The sequence below is a fragment of the Acipenser ruthenus genome, chromosome 26 (assembly GCF_902713425.1).
Source record: "Acipenser ruthenus chromosome 26, fAciRut3.2 maternal haplotype, whole genome shotgun sequence".
Taxonomy (NCBI): Eukaryota; Metazoa; Chordata; class Actinopteri; order Acipenseriformes; family Acipenseridae; genus Acipenser; species Acipenser ruthenus.
Window position 1 is genome coordinate 704,641 of NC_081214.1, and position 25,676 is coordinate 730,316.

The 25,676-nt window shown below is 44.5% G+C and overlaps 3 protein-coding genes across 6 annotated transcripts; all 3 read right to left on the minus strand.

Annotated features, from left to right (window-relative positions):
• Positions 1–467: 467 nt before the first annotated feature.
• LOC117429824 (rRNA methyltransferase 1, mitochondrial) lies at positions 468–6,290 on the minus strand. 3 transcript variants are annotated; one of them, XR_009308963.1, is made up of 6 exons: positions 4,816–5,891; positions 4,098–4,191; positions 3,538–3,658; positions 2,982–3,101; positions 1,415–2,882; positions 468–909 (listed from the first exon to the last, which is right to left on the minus strand). XR_009308963.1 is itself a non-coding variant. In XM_059001263.1 (6 exons), the coding sequence occupies exons 2-6, from the start codon at positions 5,706–5,708 to the stop codon at positions 863–865; spliced, it is 1,275 nt and encodes a 424-aa protein (XP_058857246.1). In that variant the 5' UTR covers positions 5,709–5,850; positions 6,219–6,290; the 3' UTR covers positions 468–862. The 3 variants fall into 3 exon arrangements, 2 of the variants coding, with proteins under 2 accessions (XP_058857246.1, XP_058857247.1); XM_059001263.1 differs by lacking the exon at positions 1,415–2,882 and adding an exon at positions 6,219–6,290 and having other exon boundaries at positions 4,816–5,850; XM_059001264.1 differs by lacking the exon at positions 1,415–2,882 and adding an exon at positions 6,192–6,253 and having other exon boundaries at positions 4,816–5,850.
• On the minus strand, positions 6,028–8,943 carry LOC117429825 (dehydrogenase/reductase SDR family member 13-like). Its single transcript, XM_034049673.3, has 5 exons — positions 8,635–8,943; positions 8,344–8,462; positions 7,877–8,000; positions 7,389–7,709; positions 6,028–6,906 (listed from the first exon to the last, which is right to left on the minus strand). The coding sequence occupies exons 1-5, from the start codon at positions 8,756–8,758 to the stop codon at positions 6,647–6,649; spliced, it is 948 nt and encodes a 315-aa protein (XP_033905564.2). The 5' UTR covers positions 8,759–8,943; the 3' UTR covers positions 6,028–6,646.
• Positions 8,944–10,353: 1,410 nt separating this feature from the next.
• On the minus strand, positions 10,354–24,745 carry LOC131701704 (PHD finger protein 12-like). Of its 2 annotated transcripts, none has more exons than XM_059001262.1 (15): positions 23,910–24,745; positions 23,117–23,298; positions 19,236–19,308; positions 17,641–18,073; positions 17,075–17,195; positions 15,877–16,009; positions 15,488–15,652; positions 15,146–15,304; positions 14,008–14,797; positions 13,495–13,623; positions 13,173–13,340; positions 12,904–13,002; positions 12,660–12,742; positions 12,046–12,184; positions 10,354–11,631 (listed from the first exon to the last, which is right to left on the minus strand). In XM_059001262.1, the coding sequence occupies exons 1-15, from the start codon at positions 23,973–23,975 to the stop codon at positions 11,234–11,236; spliced, it is 3,138 nt and encodes a 1,045-aa protein (XP_058857245.1). In that variant the 5' UTR covers positions 23,976–24,745; the 3' UTR covers positions 10,354–11,233. The 2 variants fall into 2 exon arrangements, with proteins under 2 accessions (XP_058857245.1, XP_058857244.1); XM_059001261.1 differs by having other exon boundaries at positions 13,149–13,340.
• Between the last annotated feature and the right edge of the window lie 931 nt (positions 24,746–25,676).

Below are 25,676 nucleotides of genomic sequence, written 5' to 3' on the forward strand. Positions count from 1 at the left end.
GATCAGTCATACACTGAAGAGAGTGACGGTACTGTATATTCAGAGTGACTGAAGTGAGTGACGGTACCGTATGCATCTATATTCAGAGTGACTGAAGCGAGTGACGGTACCGTATGCATCTATATTCAGAGTGACTGAAGTGAGTGACGGTACCGTATGCATCTATATTCAGAGTGGCTGAAAAGCTTCCAGATGAAAAGGGGTTGCTTTCTTTATGTTTCAACTTGGTGTTTTGTTGCTCATTAGGGTGGATTACCTGAACACTGCAGATCGGAGGCCCTGAGCAGCACAACGTGAGGGATATTCTTTACAACAGCGACCCTAATGTGACTCAGCTCCCCTCTCTACAGAGCAGCCACATTTCAAACAGGAAGGCCACTGGCCTTTAAAAAATTACCAGTGCAGGAATATGAAAGCTGTTTAGATGTTACCCTTCTGGTATTTGAAGTGATTTGAACAAGCAGAACTTTTTTTTATATATATAAGTTTTTATTTCACATTAGGCTAAATGATTACTCATACGCATGGCTGATTAAAGCAATTCTATTAAAGGATATTATAAATGCAGTTTGAGTTGAGGGCCCATCCCCTGCCAGGGCAATGCTGTGGTTTCCCTGGAAACCGGTTTGCTCTTGTATCGCTGGCGAAGGCACGCCACGCTTCAGCGCCGTCTGAACAGTCTTCACATGCTGCAGGAAAGGGAGCCTGCTCCCCACAGCGCCCACAACACAGGGCCGTGCGAATTAGCATAGTCAATCAATGCAGGTTTTCAACGGGCCGGCTGCTAATTGATGGAGTAATCCAGTGCTTAAGTACTGTACGCAGGGATCAGGTCCAAAGCAAACACAAAACCGGGAAGGCATCAGAGTTTCATTCTCTTACAGGACACAAGAGAGTGCAACAGAATACCTACAAGAGAAAGAGATGAAGAAGAGGAAAAATCAATAAGCAATGTGAAGGCTAACCAGCATGCACTGCAGTGACTAGTGGTGGGAGAACAGCCCTATTATCTGAGCACCTCAGTACAAGCCAGACCCTTCAGACACTGAGTTCTGTAGTGTGAGGGACTGCTGTGCAAACAGAACACGCACTGGGAGAGATCAGAAAAGGTATTTGCACTCAAAACCAATTTGCACTTTTATTTTCTCTTCCTAAAAAAAAAAAAAAAAAAAACAACCAACAATTCAGGCACACGGTACATGCAAGTCCAGGTTTCACCTGCCCCAGTTTTATACTTTTCTAGGATTACCCTCACTAAAATAATATTAGGTACAGACGAGTGCTAGTCTGGGTCTGTGAAACCAGCCTTTTGAGTTTTATTTTACTTTCACAAAAAAAAGGTCAGATTTACCCTTTTCTGTATTGCCAGTGCGAAACCTCTTTAAAAACTGTAAATTAAAACAAGGCAACTCACAAATGTTTTTCCTATAAATGTCTTTATTGCATGGGATCCAGCACCGTCGATGACTCCTCATCTAGAAAGGACAGAAGACCTGAAGCCCAGTGTTTCAGCTTTACTTTACGTTTGCAATTGCGGTCGGAGTGTTTTTCTGTTAGCATTAGGGTTCTGTGTCGAGTGCACAATTTAATGAGGAATTATTCAGGTTGCTAAAAGGGTGTCAGGAACCTTCCAAATATAATCACGTCACTGCAACAGAACAGCTGCACATCAATATCCACCCAATGAGCTTTTACCTTAAAATAAACAATCACAGGGGTTAAAGAGAACCTCACGACTAAAGCAATAGAAAGTTTATTACGTTATTAAAAAAAACAAAACAAACACACCTTGGTGCAGCAAGAACTGTACACTGACTGGCGGCCCTGCAGTTTGCATTCACAAGCCACGATTCCCTGCTTGATCTGCAGGCTGCCAAACGTCATTATTATAAGCCGCTACCTGCTTATGAAGTGTGGGATGAGGACCAGGGAAAGGTTGAAGGCGCGGAGCAGAGCAACATGGCACAAGAATCGCTAAGTGTGTAGGGGATCAGTGATGAGCCAATATAAATGCACGGTCTCTATTAAAAGGGCTGGGTGGTGGCTTGTCATTTGCATTGAAAACAGGACTCTCTGCTATAGTCAGGGGACTCTCCTGCTGTCTGGGGCTCACTGCAATCAGCGAACCCATGCATTTGTTCCAGCTCTGTTATGTTGAGCGAGATTACTGGCCTCAGCCTGCTGCAGATTGACAGGGGATAGTCCCAGCGTTTCTCACATGTGTTATACAGCACGGTTTTTCTGCTTCTCCAGCCTCGCTCAGTAGTTTCTATTTGTATGCAGTTCACGCCACGGGTATTAAAGTTCCCCCAGTCACTGTTCCATTCAGTGTATTGGATTGCAATCAATATTGAGGAATGCAGTGCCGCTGCTGTGTCTCTGTGTGAGATACACACTTCCAGTCTCAGGGCCAGTGGAAATAGGTCATCTTATAAGCAGAGATACAAGAATGTATTTTCCTTTGCACTGAACCAAACTGATCACATTAATCACTCATTGTGAAATATATTATATTGTTTTATCAGATATCCCCCAAAGCCTTTTAACCCGTTGACGGGGGGGGAGCATTATTCTGGATATGTAAATTCATGCATTAAAACAAGAATGAGGAAATGTATTTTATTTGAGTTGATTAAGATATCATCAAATCAATGAATAAAAAAAAAAAATTGTCCACATCTGCTTTGTTTATCGCATTCATTTATATTTTAGTGAAACACTCTTTCCCCAGCTATGACAGTGAATTGAAATGGTCTAACAGTATCTCTGGCTTTCATGAAGCACCAGCACAACTACGCCTGAAAGCAGAAGGAATCTGTTTGGATCACTGCATGTGGTTGGTTTCACAGACCCCGATTAGCTCTATTCTTGGGTTTCCTCACCTGAAATAGAACGAGGCGGTCCGGGATTAGTGCTGGAATCGGTATCTGTGAAACAGTCATAACTGCACATGTGTGAGAATGAAAACGCTGAAGACAAACCTGCAGCCACAGACACGTTCAAGGAGTCCATCCCCAGAGTGGGCTCTCCCCCGGGAGGAATGGTCAGCAGACAGCCACACAGAGCAAGCACCTCCGCAGACAGGCCAGACCCCTCGCTTCCTGAGCAGACAAAAATGAAAACGCTTTCGCTCAGAACCCTGCGCATGAGACTTCGGGCAGGGCCCAATTCACAGAACTTTCAACTCAAACTCTGTTTAAAGGCTCTGGAAGGTTTTGGAATTGGTGTTAAGTTGTAGGACTGTTTGTTTGAACACACACACACACACACACACAGACACAGACTTCACAAAACTAGGACTAGCAGAAGAAAGTCTTCTTCCTGTTCCTCTCAACCCGCTGTACATTAGCCAGGTTATCGGACGATCACAGCAAACTTCAAATCACCCGGGTAAAGTAACCACGCAGAACACATCAAAGCAAAGCAAAGCAAGGGGCCTTCACCTGTTTAAGCAGATTGCAGACATTTCTCTCCACAAATACTTCACACAAAAATAAAAACCAGTGGCCTCTTGTGCATCTCTGTTTTGAACCGTACCGAGAGCGAGGATGGTGGGCTGGCTCCAGTGAAACTCAGAGCATGGGAGGACCGGAACGTGGACGGCTTTCGTGGCTGAGCCCACCGTTCCAATCACCTGCCAGCCACCGGCAATCTGGGTCTAACACAGAAAAAAAAAGTAACAATGTTACACACTGCAATAGCATTTACCATGTGCAGAAAAAACATTGCTAACCTGTTTCCATATGCATTGTGTTAATTATCATTATGCATTACCACACTGCTACTGCTCAGTCTAGAAAACGAACGTGAAGCTTTACATGTAATTCTTTATTACACAGAATAAATAGGGCATCCAGAACAGATCCACTGCTGTCATCTACACTGCAGAGAAATAAAAAGAGGAAAAATACTGGACCGCAATGATGGTGCAACACTGCCCCCTGCTGTACACACAACACATGACGGCTTTCTGAAAGCTACCCCAGCAGAACCAGAGTTGCAAACGGTAGACGCTCTGCTGTGTATTGAAATAGCAAGGTCCTGCTTGATGTAACAGGATGTATATTATTGCATGTTAAAATCGAGGGTGGTGATACCTTAAGCAAATCTGGAAGGTCATCAGAGCCATAAACTGGCAGGGCCTCCATTGCTCCAGCACTGGCTTTGCTTACCACAGGAGACAAGGGACAGCTGAGAAAAAACGAGGATCAAATAAAAATCATACTTTTACACTCGCGGAGATATCTATAGATCCACTGTAGATGCTGTGGTCTTTGAAATATTACAATAGGATCAAACCTGCATTCTGATTAACTGTTAAATATTAAAACACACTGAACAGACGCACACACACACTGTTTGAGACACTCTTGTTCAAACCCCCCTCCCCTTATTTCAGGGCTGGTTTCACAGACTGCGAGTAGCACTAACCTTGTTATTTCCAGGATTAGTGCTGTTCGCTGTATTCACGCCTCCAACATTTAGATCAAGTGATCACACCCAGTGTATTGCTTTTGAATCCCATTCCACTCCTGACCCTCCAGTGACCCCTGCTGGATGACTCGCCACAGTGCAGTAGAACACCTCAATGTGTTTGACTAACTCAGGGATGGAAAATAAGAATCCTGTTGCACAGCGGCTTCACCCATTGCACGTTTTACTACAAGCTTGATTAGACACAGTGCATAGGCAACAAGCTCAGAGGAGTCTTATTAAACTTGAAGTAAAACCAGGAATGGATCAAAGTGCCACGCAATGGGAGTCTTACATTTCCATCCCTGCTAACAACTCCTTTCACGAATGCACTGTACTCACCTGTTGTGAAGACTGGCCACAACTCTGTCCACCCCCAAAAAATAAGCAGTGCGCAGAAGCGCACCCATGTTCATGGGATCCTGGATGCCTTCCAGAACCAGCCACAGCGACTGTCCCGGGGTGCACTGAGCAATGCGCTCATTATCGGCCACGTATCCGAGAGGGCTCGCTTCCAAACACATTCCCTGATGAACTCGACCCCCGCACAGCCCGTCCAGTGCCCGTCTGCTCGCCTGCTGCACGGTCACGCCCAGGCTCTCAGCGAGCCGATAGATCTCTCGCACCTCCGGCCGCTGCTGGACCCGGCTTTCTTTCACGTACAGCCCGTGGAGTGCTCTCCGGCCGTGGGCCAGTGCGAGGTAACAAGGGGAGACGCCAAATACAATTTCGGAGTCCTTGTTTTTCATATTACTGTAAGCTATGCCGCTAGGCGAGCCCGTCCGCTTGGGGCTTGGCGTGTCCTCGTCTCTCAGTCGTTGCAGCTCATTGGCGACAGTGGCCCTGTTCCGTAGTTCAGGTTTTGGGATTTTCGTTGACCACTTTTTGTTCTTTACGAAAGTCTGTTGTTTTTGCACGCTGTAGCTCTTGGCGAGCACAGAGGGGTGTCTGATAGCCTTGGCAGTATAGCTGAAGAAGTCCCTCGTGTTCGTTTTGAGGTCGTCTTCATCACTGGCAGGACCTAACCTGTTTTTAGCAGCCGTGTCTGCCCCTCTCATTCCAGCCGTCCTGGGTTTAGAATCGTCATTTTCATGGGTGCAAAAGCTCTTCCTGGAATGTGTATATGAAATGCAATTATCTAAACTGGTACCCCCGGCACGCGTGAAACCAGAGGGCTTCCTCCAAAACCATCTACTGAAACCAAACGCACTCTGCAGCCGCCGTAGACTCGTCATCTTGGAGTATCTTCTGCTGATCCACTTAGTTAAAAACTAAGAACATGTATTGCGCGTTAAACTGTGTGACTCTGCAGAGTCGCAGCACGCAAGAAAGACTGGGGTGTTTAAATCGTCTTTTGAAGAACAAATATTGATGCGCCTGTCAAATACAACGGAAAGCAGTTATCCATAAAGTCATGTCCTGTCCGCATAGAGTGGAAACTACCAACTGCAGTCAATTCGATTATTTTTGCTCAACATACTCTGCAGGAAACATACCGCGCTTACAAACGTGTTTGTGTGTTTGTTTTGAAAATAAAACACCGAATACAAAACGTTTAAATTATGTCGTTTTATTTAATAATTATGACAGCGTTATTTCGCTATATTATTATTAACAAAGTAGTCTTCCTATCGCTATTGGACCTCATAGGGTCCTCATTATATTGCCCAAACAGTTTAAATGAGGGATGGAGATATATATATAATTAAAGTACGCACTGAAATTCTAAAGATAGCTGAACCAACCTCCTGCCTTTATAACCACGTCCCTTTCCTGCAACAGACCCACGTGTAGGAAATGAAGTCTCTGCTTCTTTTCTTTTTAAGGTGAAAACAAAAGGAAACAGCGCCCTCTGCTGTTCCTTCCATGGAACTACACCGCTCTCCACCCACTAGTCTGTATACCTGTGTGTTGGAATTCCTAAGCGTGTATGGAATGTGCATTTCAGTGTTTGGTACACACCTGTATTTTAACTGTCTTTACTGAATTCCGTAATATACAACACCAGTTAGCTCTCTAAAACCATACACAGTATGTTATCCTATACCATTTAAAACCACAACCATGTTAAATGTTTCTAGTAGCTTGGGTATATTTAGCTTCAGGTCCCACACAGTGATGGTTCACAGCAAGCTTCGATGTGGTGCCAGTCGCTAATCCCAGATCAGCCGGCTCAGGCGAGTCCCGCCAGCCTCTCGCTGACCTCCCACAGCTTCCTGGCGACCCCGTCGTCCCGGGCATGGGTGCCCACCTCCTGCACGCTGCAGTCTGCAAAGTAACGGCCGCTGAGCACCTCGATGCCCTCCTGAACCGCGCAGTGGATGGAGGTCTGAGCGCCCCCCTCTGGACCCTGGAAGAACAGCCTCGCGAAGGGGATGAAGAACAGCTTCTGCCAGGTCTTCATGTCTCTGAAGACCTCGGTGTAGACAAACCCTGCAGGACGGGGACAGAAAGACAGGGTTAGCTTACAGGCACGGCTGTCGCTCAGTGACTGGGGTTTGACTGTCACACATTAGACAATGCAGGGGTGGAAATAAGACTCCTACTGCAGAAGTGGCCTGTCGTTCCACTCCCGGTTTAGCTGGTACAATTATATAATGAACTACTTCAGGGTCTGCATGTTGGTTTTCAGTTAAACAATTTAGAACAGGGTTGGAACAAGACCAGGTGTGGATGGGCAAACGTTGGCCACCCCTTGTCCTATTGCCTAGCAGTTTCAGCCATTCCAGGTTTTACTGTGACAAGCTTGATTAGCCACAGCATATAGGCAATGGATCAAACTGCTATGAAATGGGAGTCTTGTTACAATGTAATGTAATATTAGTTATATGACAAAAAAAAATGTTTTGTCCTATTGTAACAAAAACTTGGCTGTAATGAAAACCCTTGTAGATCTGGCTGCAGATCCCCCTCACCTGGGTGCACAGAGTAGCAGGTGACTGTGCTCCCTTCCAGCTTGTTAGCCAGCTCGCGGGTGAACAGGATGTTGCACAGCTTGCTGTGGCAGTACCCCTGCGTCTTCACCCAGGACGAGGAGTCGTGGGATACAGGGGTGCCCAGGGTGCTGAAATCCACTCTCCCGTAGCGATAAGCCATCGAGGACACGGTGACCACGCGGCCAGCCTCTGCCTGCTTCAGACGCTCCAGCAGCAGAGCGGTCAGCAGGAAGTGACCCAGGTGATTGACTCCGAAGTGCAGCTCGAAGCCGTCAGCGGTCTGGCCATGCCCTCCGACCCCTGCAGGAGAAGAGCGAGAGCAGAGAGCAGAGGTCAGGGCAGTAGTGCCCTGGCACTATCTCACTCTCTTCTACAGCATCACTGCAGACATGAAGGTTTAGCGCTGCTGCTTCTGAGGTAAGGAAGGTGGATATATGAAAAGGGACGCAGCTCTTCTCGAACCTCACCTGCGTTATTGATGAGAATGTCCAGCCGAGGCTCCGTTTGAAGGAATGTTTCAGCGAAGGATCTGACAGACTGCAGGCTCGCCAGGTCCAGCTGCATGAACAGCACCTGGTGATTGCTGCTCTCCTGTCAAACGAATTTGTTGCAGATATTTAGGGGCAGGTAAAATAACAGAGAGAGGAGGAGACTGTAGTTCTGCTTGAAAATCTGGTTATGCAGATTCAAGTCAAATTCGAGTGTATATTTCTAAACCAGTGTTTTGGTTATAATAATACATCAAGATGCATGGGCCAATTTTGCAGGATAAAAAAAAAAATGTTCATTTTTATTTTAATTTGAAAGTGCATTGAGTTTGAAGAACACCGAGGCCGTTAAGGGTAAGCTGCATTACAGTAACAGCAATGCGGTCGCAGTAAGGGGGCTGTCCCACTGTGCGGCCCGGTTATTCTATCACGTTCTGTTCGATTACCTTTCTGATGTCAAACACGGCCGCTTCCGCTCGCTGTTTACTGCGGCACGCCAGTATGACTCTGGCGCCTCGCTTTGCAAGATCCAGAGCGGTCGCCTTCCCAATGCCAGTGTTGCCACCTTGAAAAGCAACAAACAGAAATTCAGGAATAAAAAAGAAAGAATTGTGAGTCGCACCTGACAAAAGAAAACTGTAGCGCATCACGATTTGCAGCGAATCCATTCCGAACCATTTCAAGTTGATAATAGTAATGCAAACGCATCAGTCTGTCCCTCTCTCTCTCTCTCTCACCTGTGATCACTGCTGTTTTCCCCACCAGCGTTGCAAAACTTTTGCATTTTGGACCTTTGAAAATATTGTAATAAATCAAAATATAAACTGCAATTCCAATCCCTACGACTATGGGACCTGGCATGACTAGTCTTATATAGATATGAGAGAGAGAGTGTCAAATAAATAACTATATGGCGTCACTTTCTCTGAGGACTGTGCTAAACACTAGCATGTACAATTACAAGGTGCGTTGATATTTCCTATGTCGGCTATGCGCTCTCGATGTTACTTCCTGGTTTACTTTCTATTGGCAGTAGTTCTGATTTCTTCCGCTAGAGGTCCTCAGTTGACATTATTGTGTATGGTAGCCCTCAAGCGACAGAATACATTCCAGGCATCACGAATGTTTGTTTTGTTTTTTTTTTTTTTTTTTTTTTTTTAATAGTTTTATTATTTGTAAAAACACAAAAGCGTTTTTTAAAATATTACACAGGGATTATAACCCATCCGAAAATAAAAAAAGTGTATTTGTGTTGAATGCCTCGAGTCTTAATTGGTCTGTTGCAACTTTAAAGAATAGAGAAAGTTAATGTACAATTACTACACCGTTAACAGAAAAATAATCTTTCACATTCTTAATCTAAATCTTCACAAGACTGTTTTAAAATCTCTTGTATGACGCACAGTAATTCTTAAGGGAACTACACCATACTGTCAATGACTGACAGAGAGACCACACACTTCCATACACACAGCTGCATTGTGTGATTTTTGTTGGTCAAGTTTGATTTATATCTTGCACACCTTTTGAGATACAGACTTCACATTTCCGATGCTATAAATATCACATACTGTGAGTCTGCTCTGCATAATCCCATTGGTGCCGCAGTCATGCATTAGGGCAAGTATCACTCTAACACAGCAGCTGAGGCAACAGCAGAATAACCTTACGCAGAACATTGAAGATAGAATCAGGGATATAAAGACATGTAGTGAGCAACGGTTCAGTTAGGGCTACCACAGGACACCATGTTCACTGGAACAGTGGAGGCTTTTTAACTCATAGTCCTGCTTCTTAAAGAAAAAAAAAAAAACAGGAAAAAACCTACCAGAATGCATTGCAATTTGAATTGAAAAGCCTGAACTGTCACAAAACTGTCCTAGTGAAGTCACATGGTAACCCTGTTCAAAGTGAGCTAAAATGGGTAACAACCCCCCCCCCCCCGCCATTATGCATGCCTAGACGATTCCTGAAAGTGGCCCATTGAGAAGCTGAATTGAGTAATGCTGCATTGAGATGCAGGTGCAGCCAACCTCTACCGGAAAGTAAGGTGCTGTTACAGGTGCGAGGAAGCAGGTGGTTTCTCTTGGATAGGCACAGGAAGTGAAGTCTCAGTGTGTGCAAGGGAGTGCGCTGAAAAACTATCCCTGTTTAACCCTGTGCAGAGTGCGCTCTGGGTAAGCCCTGACCCCTTGCTGGTGCTGTCCCTGTTTAACCCTGTGCAGAGTAAGCCCTGACCCCTTGCTGATGTTCTTTGCACACGCGTCTGGGTTGCATGTGTTTTCTACACACACAAGACAGATAGATGCATTTCCGTATTTAGTACGTTGTCGGCTGTTTAGCTGCCAAAAAAAATAAAAAGAAAATACAGACCTACATTTTTTTAATCTTGTTCTTAAAAAAATCTTTATGTATTTACAATGTTATAACAGACAGGCAACAAGAGAAGTCAAAAGTAAGTTATTTTTATATATATATATATATACACAGAATACATAAAAAGTGTCCATCTGTAAAATCTAAAACAATGCAGTCCATATTTACATGTGAACTACTGTATTGAAAAGAACCAGGGCTCTGAACAGGGTTACGACAAAGTCAGGGCTTTTTACACTACAATACAACACAACAGGAGCCCGTGGCAAAGTACATGTAGCACTGACTGTACACAGTTAAAAACAACTGAACGCAATGCATGGTGCATGTACGTGGAATCCAATGCTAGCTGTCCTTGTAGAAAGTGAACATAGAAATCAGATAAAAACTGATTCACACACACATACATTTTATATATATATATATATATATATATATATATATATAATGACAATACATGGTAAGCTACCTGTAGTGCAAAAGTAGCAAAGAAGAAGTCTGGATAGTATAACTGTGTATCCATTAAATGAAAGAGTGATACGTTTCTGCTTATGAAAAAACAAAACAAAAAACCTTGAGCATGTTTATATAAAAACGATCCTTACTGGCACAAAATAGAACAAGTCTTCTAATAACTTTACAAGTACATGGAAACCTGTCTTTCTTTTTTCGTTTCTCAACTTCAGTTCATGTAGAACGCGGAGGACGATCAAAGTATCCCTTCTTGGTTTAAATGTTTTTTTTTTTATGCAAATCTGTAACGTTTGTATTTAAAAAAAAAAAAAAAATTATAAAAAAGTATATTCGTATAAATTCTATATGTGCAACTTGCTCATAAAATCAGTAAAAAAAAAAAAAAAAAGAGTTGTACTTCACTTCCATGCAAACGTTTTAAAAACAGGTCTTGACAGTCCTTTTCCTCTCCAATTTGGATTGGATGTTTTTGTGTTTTTTTTTTAGTTAAGGTACAGAGTTGGACCTCAACACTGGCGCTTGATGTAGTTTTTGCGAATGCTTTTCGTCCCAGTCCGCTGCTGCTGCTGCTGCTGCCTCCTCCTCCTGCACCGACTGCTTGCCAGCAAACTCCGTGATGCTGAAGACGAACTGCAGGCAGCCCAGTTTGATGTAGCTGCCGTGGTGCAGCAGCGCGGTCCCCTCCCAGCCGGCCCCACTGCCCCCGATCAGACTGGAGCTGCTGGCTTTGCAGTTACAGGGTGTCCTGTGAGGGCCCTGGGCCTGGCAGCTCATCACCCCCATGCCCACGACCTCGCCCTCCCCGTCTCCAGCCCCGAGCCCCGCTCCTGCCACCTCCCTCTGCTGCTGCAATTCCTCCTCCTGTTTCCTCTTCTTGCACCGCCCTGTGGGGAACAAACCAGGGGTTAAACACTGAGCATACAAAGTGTGATCCCTCCGCTCTATCTGGAACGGGCAGTGTTGTGTGACACTGTTACGGATTCTGTCCCGTCAGGTAGATGAGATTAAAAGCTCTTCTGCATTGTGGCTAAGGCGCTCGCTTGCAGAGTGCGGGGTCGCCTGTTCACGCCCAGCCTCTGCCCTGTTGCACAGGACTACCAAAGGGACGGAGTAAAAAGGTCTTAAAAAAGAACAGCTAGTCACAATAGAAGGAGATCTTCAAAAAAAATAAACTTCTAAAACTGTTTTTCGGACAAGCACATCCGAGTACATCTGCCCTGTGTTTAGTCTCAACGCAAGACGTTTGATCATTGAAGAACGGGTCATGTTAAACGCAGATGGCACCACACCGTACTTACGTATGACATTCTGCACTTTGAAAACAACGCTACTGGAAGGGGCGGGCAAGCTCTTCTCTGAGAAGTCACAGGAGTACAAGACATTGTCCACCGTTGTTCCGTGCTCACTGTAGTTGAGAAGCTCGTAATGCTTTGTGTTCTTAAAATGAAAGAAAGAAAGAAATGTAGGAGCATCATTCTTTTATTTAAAAGAGAAAGGAAAGCGTAACACCTGTCTGTAGACTGGTCCTACTTTCTCAATAATCTAAATGAGTTTCTTTTTAAAATGAATAAAGAAATAATCCATTGACCGAGTTACCCTTTTATATTAGGAGACCCTCATATAATACATTTTGCAATGATTAAATCCTGAATGTGCCTGTGTGTTATCAAATAAATATGTTCATCTGTCGTCCCGCCCCCCCCAAAGTGGTTTGAACATTACAAACAGGAGTTGGGTGAATGCCTCCAGTTTTATTGCAGATTTTTCTTGAGCACATGCCGTTTCTCTTACTTGCGGCTGCCTTGGCAAGTTATTCACAGTTAACCAGTAAGCAGGTACATGTGCAGCACATAAGCTGTGCACAAGGTCCCGACAGCCTAGGAGGTTTTCATTCATCCCAAAGAGAACCTACCTCATCATAAAATATACAGGCGTGTTTGCCTGACACATAGTTACAGTGACCATAATCTGCAAGGCACACGTCCATGTCAGTACCTGCAAAGAGAATGCAAAGATGGAACAATGCTGTTAAAGCAGAGGAAAGAAAAGCTTTGTTTTATACCAGTCTCTGGAGATTTGCAGCTCCACAAAGTCTGTACTGCCAGCTGAGCTTCAAACATAAAAAAAGCGTGCAGTATCATTTAATAGATGCTTACCGGTTCCTATGTACAGCGTCCTATAGCACATATTTACTGCTCCTCCTTTGCCCATGAGTGGATAAAATACTGCCCGAGCTTGAACCTCCTTTTTTTGTGCTAAAAAAAAAACAAAAAAAAACAAACAAAAAAAAAAAAAAAACACACATTACATTTATTACCAGTGTTTAAATGAAGGAGTTGCCAATACAAATCTACTTGACTTGCTCCACAGAGAGAGAGAGCAGTGTGCGGGGGACCCCTACCTTCAGTGTGCGGGGGACCCCTACCTTCAGTGTGCGGTGCTGGGGAGGGAGAGGGAGAGGGTGAGGGAGCCCTCTGCGGGGGGCTGACACGGCTCTGCTGCTGGGGAAGAGCTTTGGGAGGAAACAGCTGCTGGATCCGCTGCCAGGCCAGGAGCTTGATAAACTTCTCATCCAGCTTACTCAACTCGATCTCTGGAACACAACAAGCACGGACTTTAACACAGCAGCCGCGTTCAACACCACGCATCATCCAGCTCATCCTTCCACTGGCATCACTGGAGTCATCTGACTTGCACAGGCTTCTGGAAATCACATCTGATCAAATGTGCAGGCAGCTAAAACTCACCCCCGTTTCCCTCTATTAGAGCTTTCATTGAGCTGGCAAGGTCAGCCATGGCAGAGGAACTGGAGCTGAAAAACGCTGAGAATGATGAACTGCTCCCCGTCGACAGCGTGCTTGCACTTACTTTACCGTCTGGGGAAAAAACAAAGAAACAAAATGTTAGACAGCCTGCAAAAGGGTTAGCACAGCATCTACCCGGGCCTCTACAGAACCCAGCTGGGTACTACATCAGAACCTAGAACCGGACACCAGGACCCAGCAATGAAAGACAGTGACAGAGGGCACGTATGCACTGGCTACAGCAGCCACGATAGGAGTCTACCGTCTTCAACTGTACCTTATATAATAAAACAGGGTCATCACATCTGCACGATAAGCAAGATTCTTTAAAACTTCCCTTACAAGCATTTTACACAGCTCTGCTGAACTTCCACACGAAACAAGACACAAATCACCGGGCTTGCATTCACACCCATTTATTTATTTTTGTCATTATGGCCTGTGCTGGCTGCATACCTGTAGGTGGCGCTGGTGAGCCCAGTCTCTTTGCCAGGGCGCTGTCCGGAGGTGCTGCTGTCGCTCTGGGCGGAGTGACTGCTCTGGTACCTGCCGCAGGTGATGTCATACTCCTGCTCGTTAGCGCTGTAGACTGCCCCCCGGTGGAGAGTGGAGTCACGGATCTCAGCTGCAGATTAACGCCACTGCTGGAAGAGGAGATGGTTTCCATGTTGGCACAGGAGTTGGAAGGAGAGGCAGGCACGCTTATGGCAGCGACGGGCCCCCTCTGTGCACAAGCGCTGGGCCCAGTCGCATTCTCAGTCTTTATAACCGGCCCGGCCACGTGGTTCTGAAGGGAAGGGGGGGTCTGCGGCCTGAGCCACGTGGGGCTGGGCGTGGCCGGGAGTCTCTGATGAGCATCAGTCTGTCTGCAACCCTCCGCCACAGCGCTGCACGAATGAGGCCCGTTCACTTTCGACTGTGGTTCCAAAGGTCCGTTCGACGTCCCGCAAGCGTTGGACCTGCAGGACTTCTCGGGACAGGAGCTGCACCCGCGATCCTCTGCGGAGTCCGAGGAGCTGAGAACCGTCGGCGTCCCGGAGGTGCTTATTGGTGTGCTACAAGGCTGCGGGCAGGGCGGGGCTGTCCTGTCGGCTGCATGGAAAGAGCTGCCTATTGATTTGTCTCCTGAAATGCAAGGCTTAATGTCAGCCTTTTCAGAGTCCCAATACGACGATGACAACGGCATCTGCCTAGCAGATAAATGTCTGAAAATGCTGCACTGAAGTGCAACGACACAACGAAGCCACTGCAAAAAAAAAAAAAAAAAAAAAGAAAACTGTTAGTTAGGAACTGCAACTAAACAGTGAGTACACCCTGAACACAAAGCACGAAACAAAAAGCACACTAGATGTGTTTGCCTTTCGGGCCCTGCTTCCACAAATGCAGATGCAAATTCTGGCTTTATATATATATCTATATATATATATAAGGAGTTCATCTAGCCTATATATAAAATTATTATTTTATTATCACTTTTTTGTTTTTAATATTGGGACTGTATTACGTTTATTTAATAATACAAGCTTTCCATATACCTTAGTATCAGTGAAATGCTTGAGTTTTTAGCTTGACCATCACAAATCCCCCCTCTTACCTCCTGCTGCTCTGCCTCGCTGGCTAAGTGCTGGGAAGTGGGAAGGTGCTTCTGTGGCGGCTCGGGGATCCCATTACAGACCAGCTCTCCATTGCGAATCCCCGCTGGGGCCAGCAGTGGAGGTGGATACTGGTACTGAGACTTTATTGCATCAGGAACCTGTAGCAAAATAAAGGAGGCTTATTCAGCGTACCCTGATCTAAAGAAACCGAGGCTCAGGAAATGCACGGGACTGTACACAATCAACAATGAGCAGTTTCTCCAGTCAACATGGGCAAGCCTTGAAACCAGAGTCTGTCAACACGAGGGAAAGTGGCACAAGCAGAGAAACTGCGTCACTACCTTGAGCGTTCTCTTCTTCAGAGGGCGGGCTGTTCTCCGGTTGGGCGGGTGCTTCCTATGCACTTTGTGTAAGAAGTCCACCTTGACAGCGTGCTGAGATATCCGGTCCTGGAATTGGTCAAAGATCTGACACCTCTTACTGAGCGTCATGCTCTTTCGATTCAGCTGGAACGACAGGAAGAGAGGAACCGGGTTCAATCAAGAGAAATGACCAGCACTCCACAGAGTGCCCTTAAGATATGTCCGTGTACGGCTTTGAGCAAGTAAGACTTTGAAACAGTTTGAGGTACGTGCGCGTTTGCAACACACAACCAGACTTTCAATCTAGGGGCAGCAGCAGCAGCAGTAGGTACTCGGATGCTGTTCACTGGCTTGCTACAGGAACTCACCACGATGTGCTCGATGTGATTGGGGCACATCCACTTGCCCGTTGGCATGGCAGTGAGGGGTGGATCGAGGCAGTCCATGTGGAACAGGAGAGGGCAGTAATCACACTGAATCAGAGGGGCCACCCTGCAGCTCCTGAGGGAAGGTAAGCACGGTAATCAGGTAAAGGAATAAAAAGCAACTACAATGTAACAGTCTATTAAATCAACATGTCACCTATAAAAAGGGCCTGTCATTGCTGTCTGACTATGAAGCTTGAAGCAGCCTTTTGACTGACTTCATTTTTATTTTTTTGTGTTCCTTGCCAGTCTTTAGCCCTCTAATCATGCTGAAATCAAAGACGTCAAGCATTCTCTTTCTGCTTTTTTTTAATCTAGCCCTTATTTAGTTTGCTATACTGAACGCATTGAAGACAACCACAAAGAATCCAAGACACACCCACAGGAACCACAAACCCAGCCATTCCTTCTGGAACAGGACAGTGCCAACAATGTTGCAATTTGTGTCTAACTGAAGGGGAATTTAGAGTGTATTCAATACAGTACACAGATAAAGATGAGTTCTGACTAATAATAATAATAATAATAATAATAATAATAATAATAATAATAATAATAATAATAATAATAATAGCAGCGCAAGTTAGTGAACCAACATTATAATATCCCTGGTATACGATTACTTGTGGTTTAAACTGGACCCTTATTTTAACCTTCAGTAACGTGAAGAGGTTAAAACAGTCACAGAAAAACAGCTGAAAAACAGAAAAATCTCTCAGAACTAAAGGCTGGCAAACAGCTGGTTTTAATGACAAGCAAATTACCAGCGGACAGACACGTTTTATTCTGCGTCGCCAGATGATTTCCTGCGAATGATTTACAGTCACTTTTCCTTTTAAGGATTTGCCATTTTCACAGTAATGACAGCTCTCTTTTCAAAGAGCAATTCTGCTCTAATCACCGCTTTTCTGATTGCACTTGTAAATGCTTAGCTTAACAGGCAGCAAAAACATCATCCTCGCAGCAACAAAAAAAAAAAAACACAAAAAATGAAACCCATTGAATGATTTGAATGCGCTTTTTCCAACAGCTGCAGCACTTGTGAATTCCATGTTTGAGTGCTGGCCTGGTCTGCCAGATGACTGCACTGTCCTTTCACACGTGTTCCACGTGTAACAGTGCAATGAAAGCAGACTCCTACCTGTTGCATGTGAAGCACACTTTAACAGGCAGTGGCACGAGTCCGTGGTGGTCGAGCTCGTGCTGTGCTTTCTTCACGTTCTTCCCCGTCATCTCCTCTTTCCTTCTCCTTTTACTGGTTCCTGAAGAAATAGCATGCAGACAAAACACAGGTCTCACACAGCAGGAAGTGTACAGTGCAATCCAATTTATTTCACATTCAACATTTCTTCTCAGTCTCAGTTCCAGGGATGGAAATAAGACTCCTATTGCATAGCAGTTTCCCCCGTTCCAGGTTTTACTACGAGCTTGATTAGCCAGTGTCTAGGTAACAAGCTCAGGTGTGTTAACTCACAGTAAAACCAGGAACTGCTATGCAATGGGAATTCCCATCTCTGCTTTTTTCATACCTACAATACATTCTGTACACATACAGTCTTATACACAAAATCAAGCAATTTATAAAAAGTGATGCGTTTTTTTTTTTTTCTTTAAACATTTCCAAAGCTCTTTCTGCCTACGCCCCCCCCCACCCCACCCCACCCCACCTAGCCTGAACGAGCCCCCTTCCTGCCCGGCCCGTCTCACCTGGAAGTGCTGTGGTGCAGGTGAGGTCGTTGGGTAGCTGGAACTGAGTGGGGTTGCGCTCCAGGGCGGCGGCGATGAGCAGCTCGAAGGGGCGCTTGAGGTGTGGGGTGGAGGAGACGGGGGCGGCACAGTCAGGCTCCGAGCCAGGCGCCTCATCCTCCACGTCCAGCAGGTCCTCGTCCACATCGTTCTGCTCCGAGGGGGTGGGCGTGTCCGTGCTGCTGGCGATGGAGGTGGGCGTGCCGGGGCGGCTGCTGGCCCTGCGCTCCAGGATCTTCACCTGCGTCACCGCGGCCTTGAGCCCCGCGCCTCCCCCGCTGCCGTCCAGCCGCAGGCCCCCCAGCTCCAGCTCCGAGGTGGGGGACGCTGTGCTCTTCGCCAGCTGCCTGTCCACCAGCCCGTTCACCTGTCCCAGCTTCTTCTGCTCACGCTTCTATTCCAATGGGAATTCGGTCAAGAGGTTAGGGGATTAAACGCACAGACGCAGTCTTTCAAAGCCAAGTACCACGCAGTGTGTCCCGATTTTATTTGTTTTAAACTGTGGCGGTTATCTAGATCTGCCACAGTTTAGATAAGCTGAATAGACCCCACATTCAGACACACTCAGGACTTAACCAATCTATGCTCACAGGCAAACCTTTTGAACAATGCAGTCCTAAAGCCCTAGCTTTGTTTTATTTATCATTTTATAAAATACATAAATAAAAAAAAAAAAAGTCATGCATGCGTTTAATAAATAAAAAAAAAATACTGTAACTGTAAATGCATCTGCAGAGATGGAGAAGAAATGAACCCTGCCCCTGTGCGTGCGTGTGTGTGTGTGTGCGTGCATGCGTGCGTGCGTGTGTGTGTGTGTGTGTGTTTGTGTGTAAAATGCACCAACACCAGATGCTGGGGGTTTGATCTTTCCCTAGCCCAGGGTTCCAGCAATGAGCCTGTGTGCTGCTGGTGGATCCTGCTTGTTTTTCATCCTCAAAGATGCTGGAGGCTGAAGCCTTTTAAGCTTATCTTCACAAATACTGGTGCACAGAACATGGCGTCGAAGAAGCAGTTTTTATCTCTGTCCGACACTTTCGACCTTTTTTTTCTTAAAATGCTGCTTTTAAAATTAAACACTTATTGAATGAAAAAATAAACGAAACAAAGAAGAGTCTGCGATAAGAACCGCCCGTTCTGTTATCAGGATCGAGAAGCCATACAGGAATGCAGCTTTGCTGTTCAAACAGGTTATATCTCAGGATCTCTGGAGCTCACTGCTTTGTACTGATCATTGGTGCTTTTGATTGTTTTTAAAAATTACCAAAATTTCCTATTTTTATTCTTCTGAGTAATGTAGCTGCAAATCTGTTCAGTGCTGTGCCTGTCCAATTCATTACTGAAAGTATTGCACATCTAATAGAAGATGTCAGGCAGACGCAAGCCTCCATATCACACAACACACATCCTGCCTTCTGAAGTGTCAACAGCAGAAGCAGAGGAAACGCTTCTTTGCATTGCAGCTGCACAGAGACCAGCTCTGACCCCATTCACAGCAACAGTCATTTTAAACAAGTCATAAACATAGAAAACAAATAAAAAAACACACGCTTATTCACCTTCCTCTGGACCATGCAGCGATGACACATCCAGTCTCCCGGGGGCAGCATCTCCTCACTCAGGGGTGGGTTACTAGGAGTTCGGGAGAGGAGACAGTCATGTATTTGAGTGAGGCAATTCACGTTACAATACAAAGGGCTTCTGAGAGCTGTTTGAGTTAGCTTAACGACAACTCTGATTCAACACCGATTGCATTGTGTCAAACTGAAACAGCAAGAGACTAGCAGAATTCATTGTCTTGTATTTCTATTGCAATGTAAACCTACTGGAGAAAATTGAGATTTGAGAAAAAATAAAAAATAAAGCACTGTTCCTAAAGCACTTCATGTATAAAAGTTTTTCCACCTACAACTGTTATAGGAGGTGAGAATTTATGTGATGCAATCGCAAAATGGCATTTATGTGCAATGTGATAAGATTTGGTAAAATGAAATGATCTCGATGAGCCTGCAAAATGCAAACCCTATTTTAAACACACGCACGCACGCACGCACACACACACGCACGCACACACACACACTGTGCCAGCTCTGTGTGGAAGGGCTTCATGCCACACAGGCGTGCCACTACACATTATTTACTTTTCCCTTTTATAAAGCCACATTCTTGTCTACAGACCTGCTGTGACTCCAGGGGCTGGTTTTTCAAACCTTGTAAAATCTGGAGAACAGTGTCTGGATTTTGTAATCTATATTTTGTGATCGGGGAAAAATAAATAAATAAACACAACACCACGGATTTCGTAATTGTAATTCTTTGTAATCTGAATAAATACAATCCAGCAGTGATAAAACGATCCACAGAAAAGTAATCGATCGCAAAATACAGGACTACAAAATCCAGATCACGGTTATGTAGATTAGAAGTTTTAAGAAAAGCGGCCCTTGAAGATTTCTTTCAGCCATGGAAACAGAAACCTGCTCTCGGGTGAAGGCGTCCCATGCTGGTGGTTTTGACTCGGTACAGTAAACAGACTGCTTAGTCCGAACACACCCATATCGGATTGTGCTGGAGCTTGGCAAGGCAATCTGAACGTGATCGTTCTGGAGCTCTGCTAATCTTCAACGCCAGCACATTCTGACGGGGGGGGGGGGGGGGGGTCTCTGACAAATATTCCAATAAACTACTACTTCATATACAAAAACTGTCCCTTGATGCAGCAGTACACAACGAACAGATTAAAAACATCAGAGAAGAATAACAAAAACTGAAGAAAGCAGTTTAGAAAATGCATGGAAGTTCTGTGGTTAAGAGACTGGAATAGAAAAAACTTAGCAGCAGTCTTGTATCCTAGCCACAGTCCCAGCACACAACTGCAGCCGGGAGAATATACTCCAGGGATGAAAATGAGACTCCTATTGCACAGCAGTTTCATCCATTCCAGGATTTACTACAAGCTTGAATAACTACAGTGCGTAGGTAACAAGCTCAGGTGTGTCTCATTAAGCTCCTAGTAAAATCAGGACTGGATCAAAACGCTATGCAACGGGAGTCGTAATTCCATCACTGTACTCTCCTTATCAGACTCAATGAGAACACCCATGTGTGTTTCACACATGCATGAAGGCTAAGTAACAAAGTACCAGATGCCATCCCTGTACAACCCACTTATCAGCGGATATTGAACCTCTTTTGCGGACAGCAGAAAATAAATGCTGTCGGCTTGGCACTGCGTTTTTAATGTAGCCCCAGACATGAATGATGATCTTAAAAGATCTTTGAAATACTACTGACAAAAAACAGCAGTGCATCTCAGCAACAGCTGTGCTCAGATTAAGCACAGCTGACATCTAAGCCTATGCATGTAAAAACTGATTTGAAAAATACAAGACACCTGATCAAATCAGAGGACAATGACAACTGCAAATATCCAACACCAAGTGTGTTTCACTTGCTGCTCTAAAAATAGACCTTACCCCTTTTGAAGCACAATCGCAGATGTTTCTGTGGCTGTAAAGGCATCGAAAGACCTAAATGCATTAAAATCTTCAAAGCAAGGTCCAATATTCCTTCTTAATGACACACCTATATGGCACCTGAACTCTCACTACACAGAATATTAATATTGTACCGGAGAAAAGTCTGGGTGTTACCGTTACTTAGAAAACCAACAGGTTCTACAGAGACCCATCAGAAGCTTCACATTCGGATCCCTGTTGTTCTGTGCCACGGTTGTTGGTCTCAGTCTTTTAGCTGCAAGTCCTGCCTTTATGTGCAGGTGGTACAATGCATTTAAAAGGGGAGTATTTAAGATCTAGTGGAAACAAAGCAGGTAGTGCAACAAACAGCAGCTACAACTAGAACGCACACACCTTGGTTTAAAACTGTACTGAGACTTCTTTACAGAAGAAGCTTTTTAAAACGTGGCACTGCCTCTAAATCTGCAGGATCCTCTACCTCCAACATTTAAACAATTTAGTTTGTATTAAATGCGTTCCTTGAAATGTCCAGCCTAGATCACGTTGCGCTAGTCTTTTAATGCAATGTTATTTCAGTTTGCACGCGGTGGAGGAAAGAGGGAACTGCAGCCTGCATCACGTCCTGTTACGTGCCGGTAGCATTGCAACCATGCACTGCCCTTCGGTAATCCCTCAAAGCAGCAGACACACGTAACTATAAAAACCTTTTAAAGTGAAGACTGCCCTGCATGTAATTAAATTAGTTCCCAGGACTGTCATCCGGCGGGTGGTTGTGCTGGCAAGCAAAATATATAGTACAAAAATAAATAAATAGATACATTCAAAAAAAAAACTTTTTAAATCTTAAGAAAAAACAATTTGAAAAAACATTTAAAAATCTGCCTCTCTTACTTTGATTTTGGAAAGTCTAATAACAAACAAGCCAGTGTTTTAAAACGGCTTCCAAAGTAAACATCTCTCACATTCTCGTTAATCTACAACAAGCCGCACAGCCAGCTCTGAAGTAACCGCGTTTCAAGTTATTTGTGGTTGAAAAGCGAACTCGGTTCTTGTTGAATGGAGAAGCGACAGCTCGGCAGACACACGGACTACCTGTCTGTATTGCAAGCGTGACAAAGCGAAGAACAGCAATACAGTAACAACGGGTCTACATGAAAAAAAAAATAATAATAACAATAATAATAATAATGTTTATATAACACGGTGTGACCTAGGAAACCCGTCGTGTGTGCGCGGCGGTGCCCACGATCCCATCAAAATATCCACATGCGTGCCACTGACATCGACAATGTAAGCAAAATGGCGCTGAGAATAAAAGTATGATTTAAAAGGAAGGTCGCCATATTGTAAACACAGAGGCAAGCGGCACAGACTCCATTATGTTTCAGTCAGTGGATGCATGAGGGGCTGCATGCTGCTAGGTTCAGCACAATGCAAGGGTCTGTAACGAGGCAAAACTACAACGAACAAACCGCACCTAAAAACATGCTGGTTTAATTGTGTGAGATGCAGAATTAAGCAGCACGGTCATGCAAGGTCTTGGTTATATTAGAAATCTAAAAATGAAGCTGTGGGGGTGGGAGCCTAACTAGTTTTTAGTGTACATTAAAATGAAATCCAGAATCACGCGAGCCGTTGACCCGATTCCCGGGTGAACCTGGAACACCCGACATTAGTGCTAGACAATATAAACAATCAAAAATAGTAAATATAAAAATAATCTGGGTTTCCTTGACAGTATTCAAACTACCAGCTCACAGGATGTCATTCCAATAAAAGGAATTGACAGACATGTTTTGCATAATTGCTGCCAATCATCGAAAGGGGCAGAATACCTGTAGCAGCAAACGCACGCAAAGCGTGTAGTGCTGTCACTGTATGTATGCAAGGGGGTTCAACACTGCGTGTGTGCTGCGTGTGTGTCGCTAGTGTGACATTACCCCGAATCCCCCCATCCTTACCAGCACTGTAAGTGGAAAGCAGCGGGACAATGATCGCAACAGAGCAGGTCCCCTCCTTCCTTACAGCTATCGCAGGTGTCGTGATTGGTCGCCCTGCCGCTTCTCCGAGCCTCTTTATCCTGCCTTCGGGTCTTCTTTTCGACGTCTTCGGATTTAGGGGGAGCGAGCAGAGCTTGTATTTGCTGAAAATGCCACACACACGTTACCAGAAAAGGACTAGCGTACTGGATTTGCAATACATGAATATATGTTGCTATTATATTTAGCCATGTAGAACGCGAGGCTGAAGCTGGCTTGAACTTCATGGCGCTAACATTGATTTCTGTGTTTTTGTTTATACACAATAATAATAATATAGTTTTGTTAGCGTGCAGCTATATATTTACATACACAGCTGCTGTCTGGTTAGTTGCATTCAAGCACAGGATATTTCGCGCTTGGTCTCCCTCTCTCTGCCTGTCTGAATGGAAAATATCACTTCTTTCAGTTTCACCCCTCCCAGGTTAATTCAGTTCGCTTACGCAAAACTAAAATGACTGATTTACTACATGGTTATCAAATCGACATCAAAAAGGTGGTATTGGCTATACTGTAAGCCTGTGGTTAATGGCGGCCAGTTCAATAAAACACGAAAATAGCGACTCGGTAAAGCATGTCTCTCGTAAACTCCTAGGTGTGCTTTGCCTTGGTTTCTAACCCACATAGGGACAAGCACTTGTGCATTCCGCATTTTTTTGGCACTGTTAACATATCTAGATTGGATATATTTTCAGAGAGGCTTTGTGTTCCTTACCTCCATGAGTCCCCCGGAGGTATCCAAATCGTACACTATCGTTTTGGTCTCCATTTTGTCCCACATTCATAAACAAGACGAACCGTTCCCTTTTCCCCCACAATGAAAACAAAACACTTTCTCGTATTACCGTGAAAAAAAAAACAACGTAAAACACGGCGCCAACAATGTGAATGATATCCAAACGTAACCGAGTGCCAGGTTTTTTATTAACCCACTTGCAGTGTCTGAATGTGGGGAGGTTGTTTACGGTACAAGCGGGCAGTATTTGATTTGGACTGAGGTATTGCGAGTCCTTCTTGGTGTATTCATGAAGCACAGAAATGCTGGGATCACTATAGTTCCGTGTTATCCGAGAGATCCGGTTTAAAACGGTCGGGAGTCGTTGTTAAGTTGAACCATAAATCCTTTAGAAACCCGTTTATGTTTAAAGCTCGGCCTTGGTGAGGCCTAGCCTACACGGAGCCCATTTCTTCTCCTGCACCAGTAACTGGTGGTGGCAAAGATGCTCCGGTGATCAGCAAACATTCCCCCTTCCATAATAAAATAACTAAAATACTAAAAATGCACGCGTTCAGCCGTTGAGCAGACGAGGTTCGGCTGCACTCACATAATCCTTTACAGTCGGTATAACGGAAATCGCAGCATGAATTCCTGGATATTTCTTATTGTTATTATTAATGGTTCCTATGCTTCAGCCTCCGACTCAGCTACATCCTCCATGGAGTTGGCGCAAAGTTGAGCAAAGCGACGTCTGAGCATGCGCGCCGCGCACTAGCGGATGAAGCAAAAAGACGCCATCTTGGTAGAGGCAAAAAAACAATACTGGAGGCTTCATTTTTAGAATAAACTAATCAGACCGTTACTTTATATGAAAATTAAATACATAATTCATAATAAGATCTACGTATATAATTGTCGTCGATTGAAAAAAAAAAACTAGATGTCAAATATACCATATATTTGTACAAATTATTGCGATAGGTTAAAAATATATACATATATTTTAATTTATGATTTTATAACTATCCCCTTTCTACGCATGCGCGAAGATGCCATGTCGCTGGTGACATATGCAAATGTATTTTTGTTTATGTCCTTATGTTGTTTTTGTTTTGTCATCATATTAATCTAATGTAACAGTGAACACACGCTGATTGGGGGTTTGTAATGTGGCTTCTACCAGACCGTACATAATAAATTCCTTTCTACGTACAAATGGCACTGACTCCACTGAGATGCTGCGGTGGCAGAGCTCACCGGAAGTGCTGTTTCTAGGGGACTCTGGGAAGGATATATAGAGGCTGTGCGTTCTTCGTTGTATTGTTTGTACCTGTGATTATTATTATTTAACGTGTTACTATGGTAATTGCGACCGGAGCAAAGGTGTAATACACAATTACTGTAAAGTCTTGTATTTATTTGTACACGTAGCTTTCAGAATGCGATTTAAAAAAGTGAGTGACGTAGTTACATTTCAGCCAGTGTGAGAGCTATTTCTGTGTTATTACTGTTATTGTTATTATTTAAGTGAATTGTGAATGCGTTGGTATGTTTATATATTGGTTAATCATACCGAAAGCGAATCTAATTCTCTTTTGTTATATACAGTAGCGTGTGAAACAGAATCGTGGCCACGCCCCCTTCTCGTTGTCAGTGACGCAATGCCGCACGCACTCTGCTGCTCAGGCGGAGACGCACGCACGCGTCCCCAGATTCCTGTTCTCAAGATTTGTGACAGCGATGTTGCATAGGAGGCGTTACATT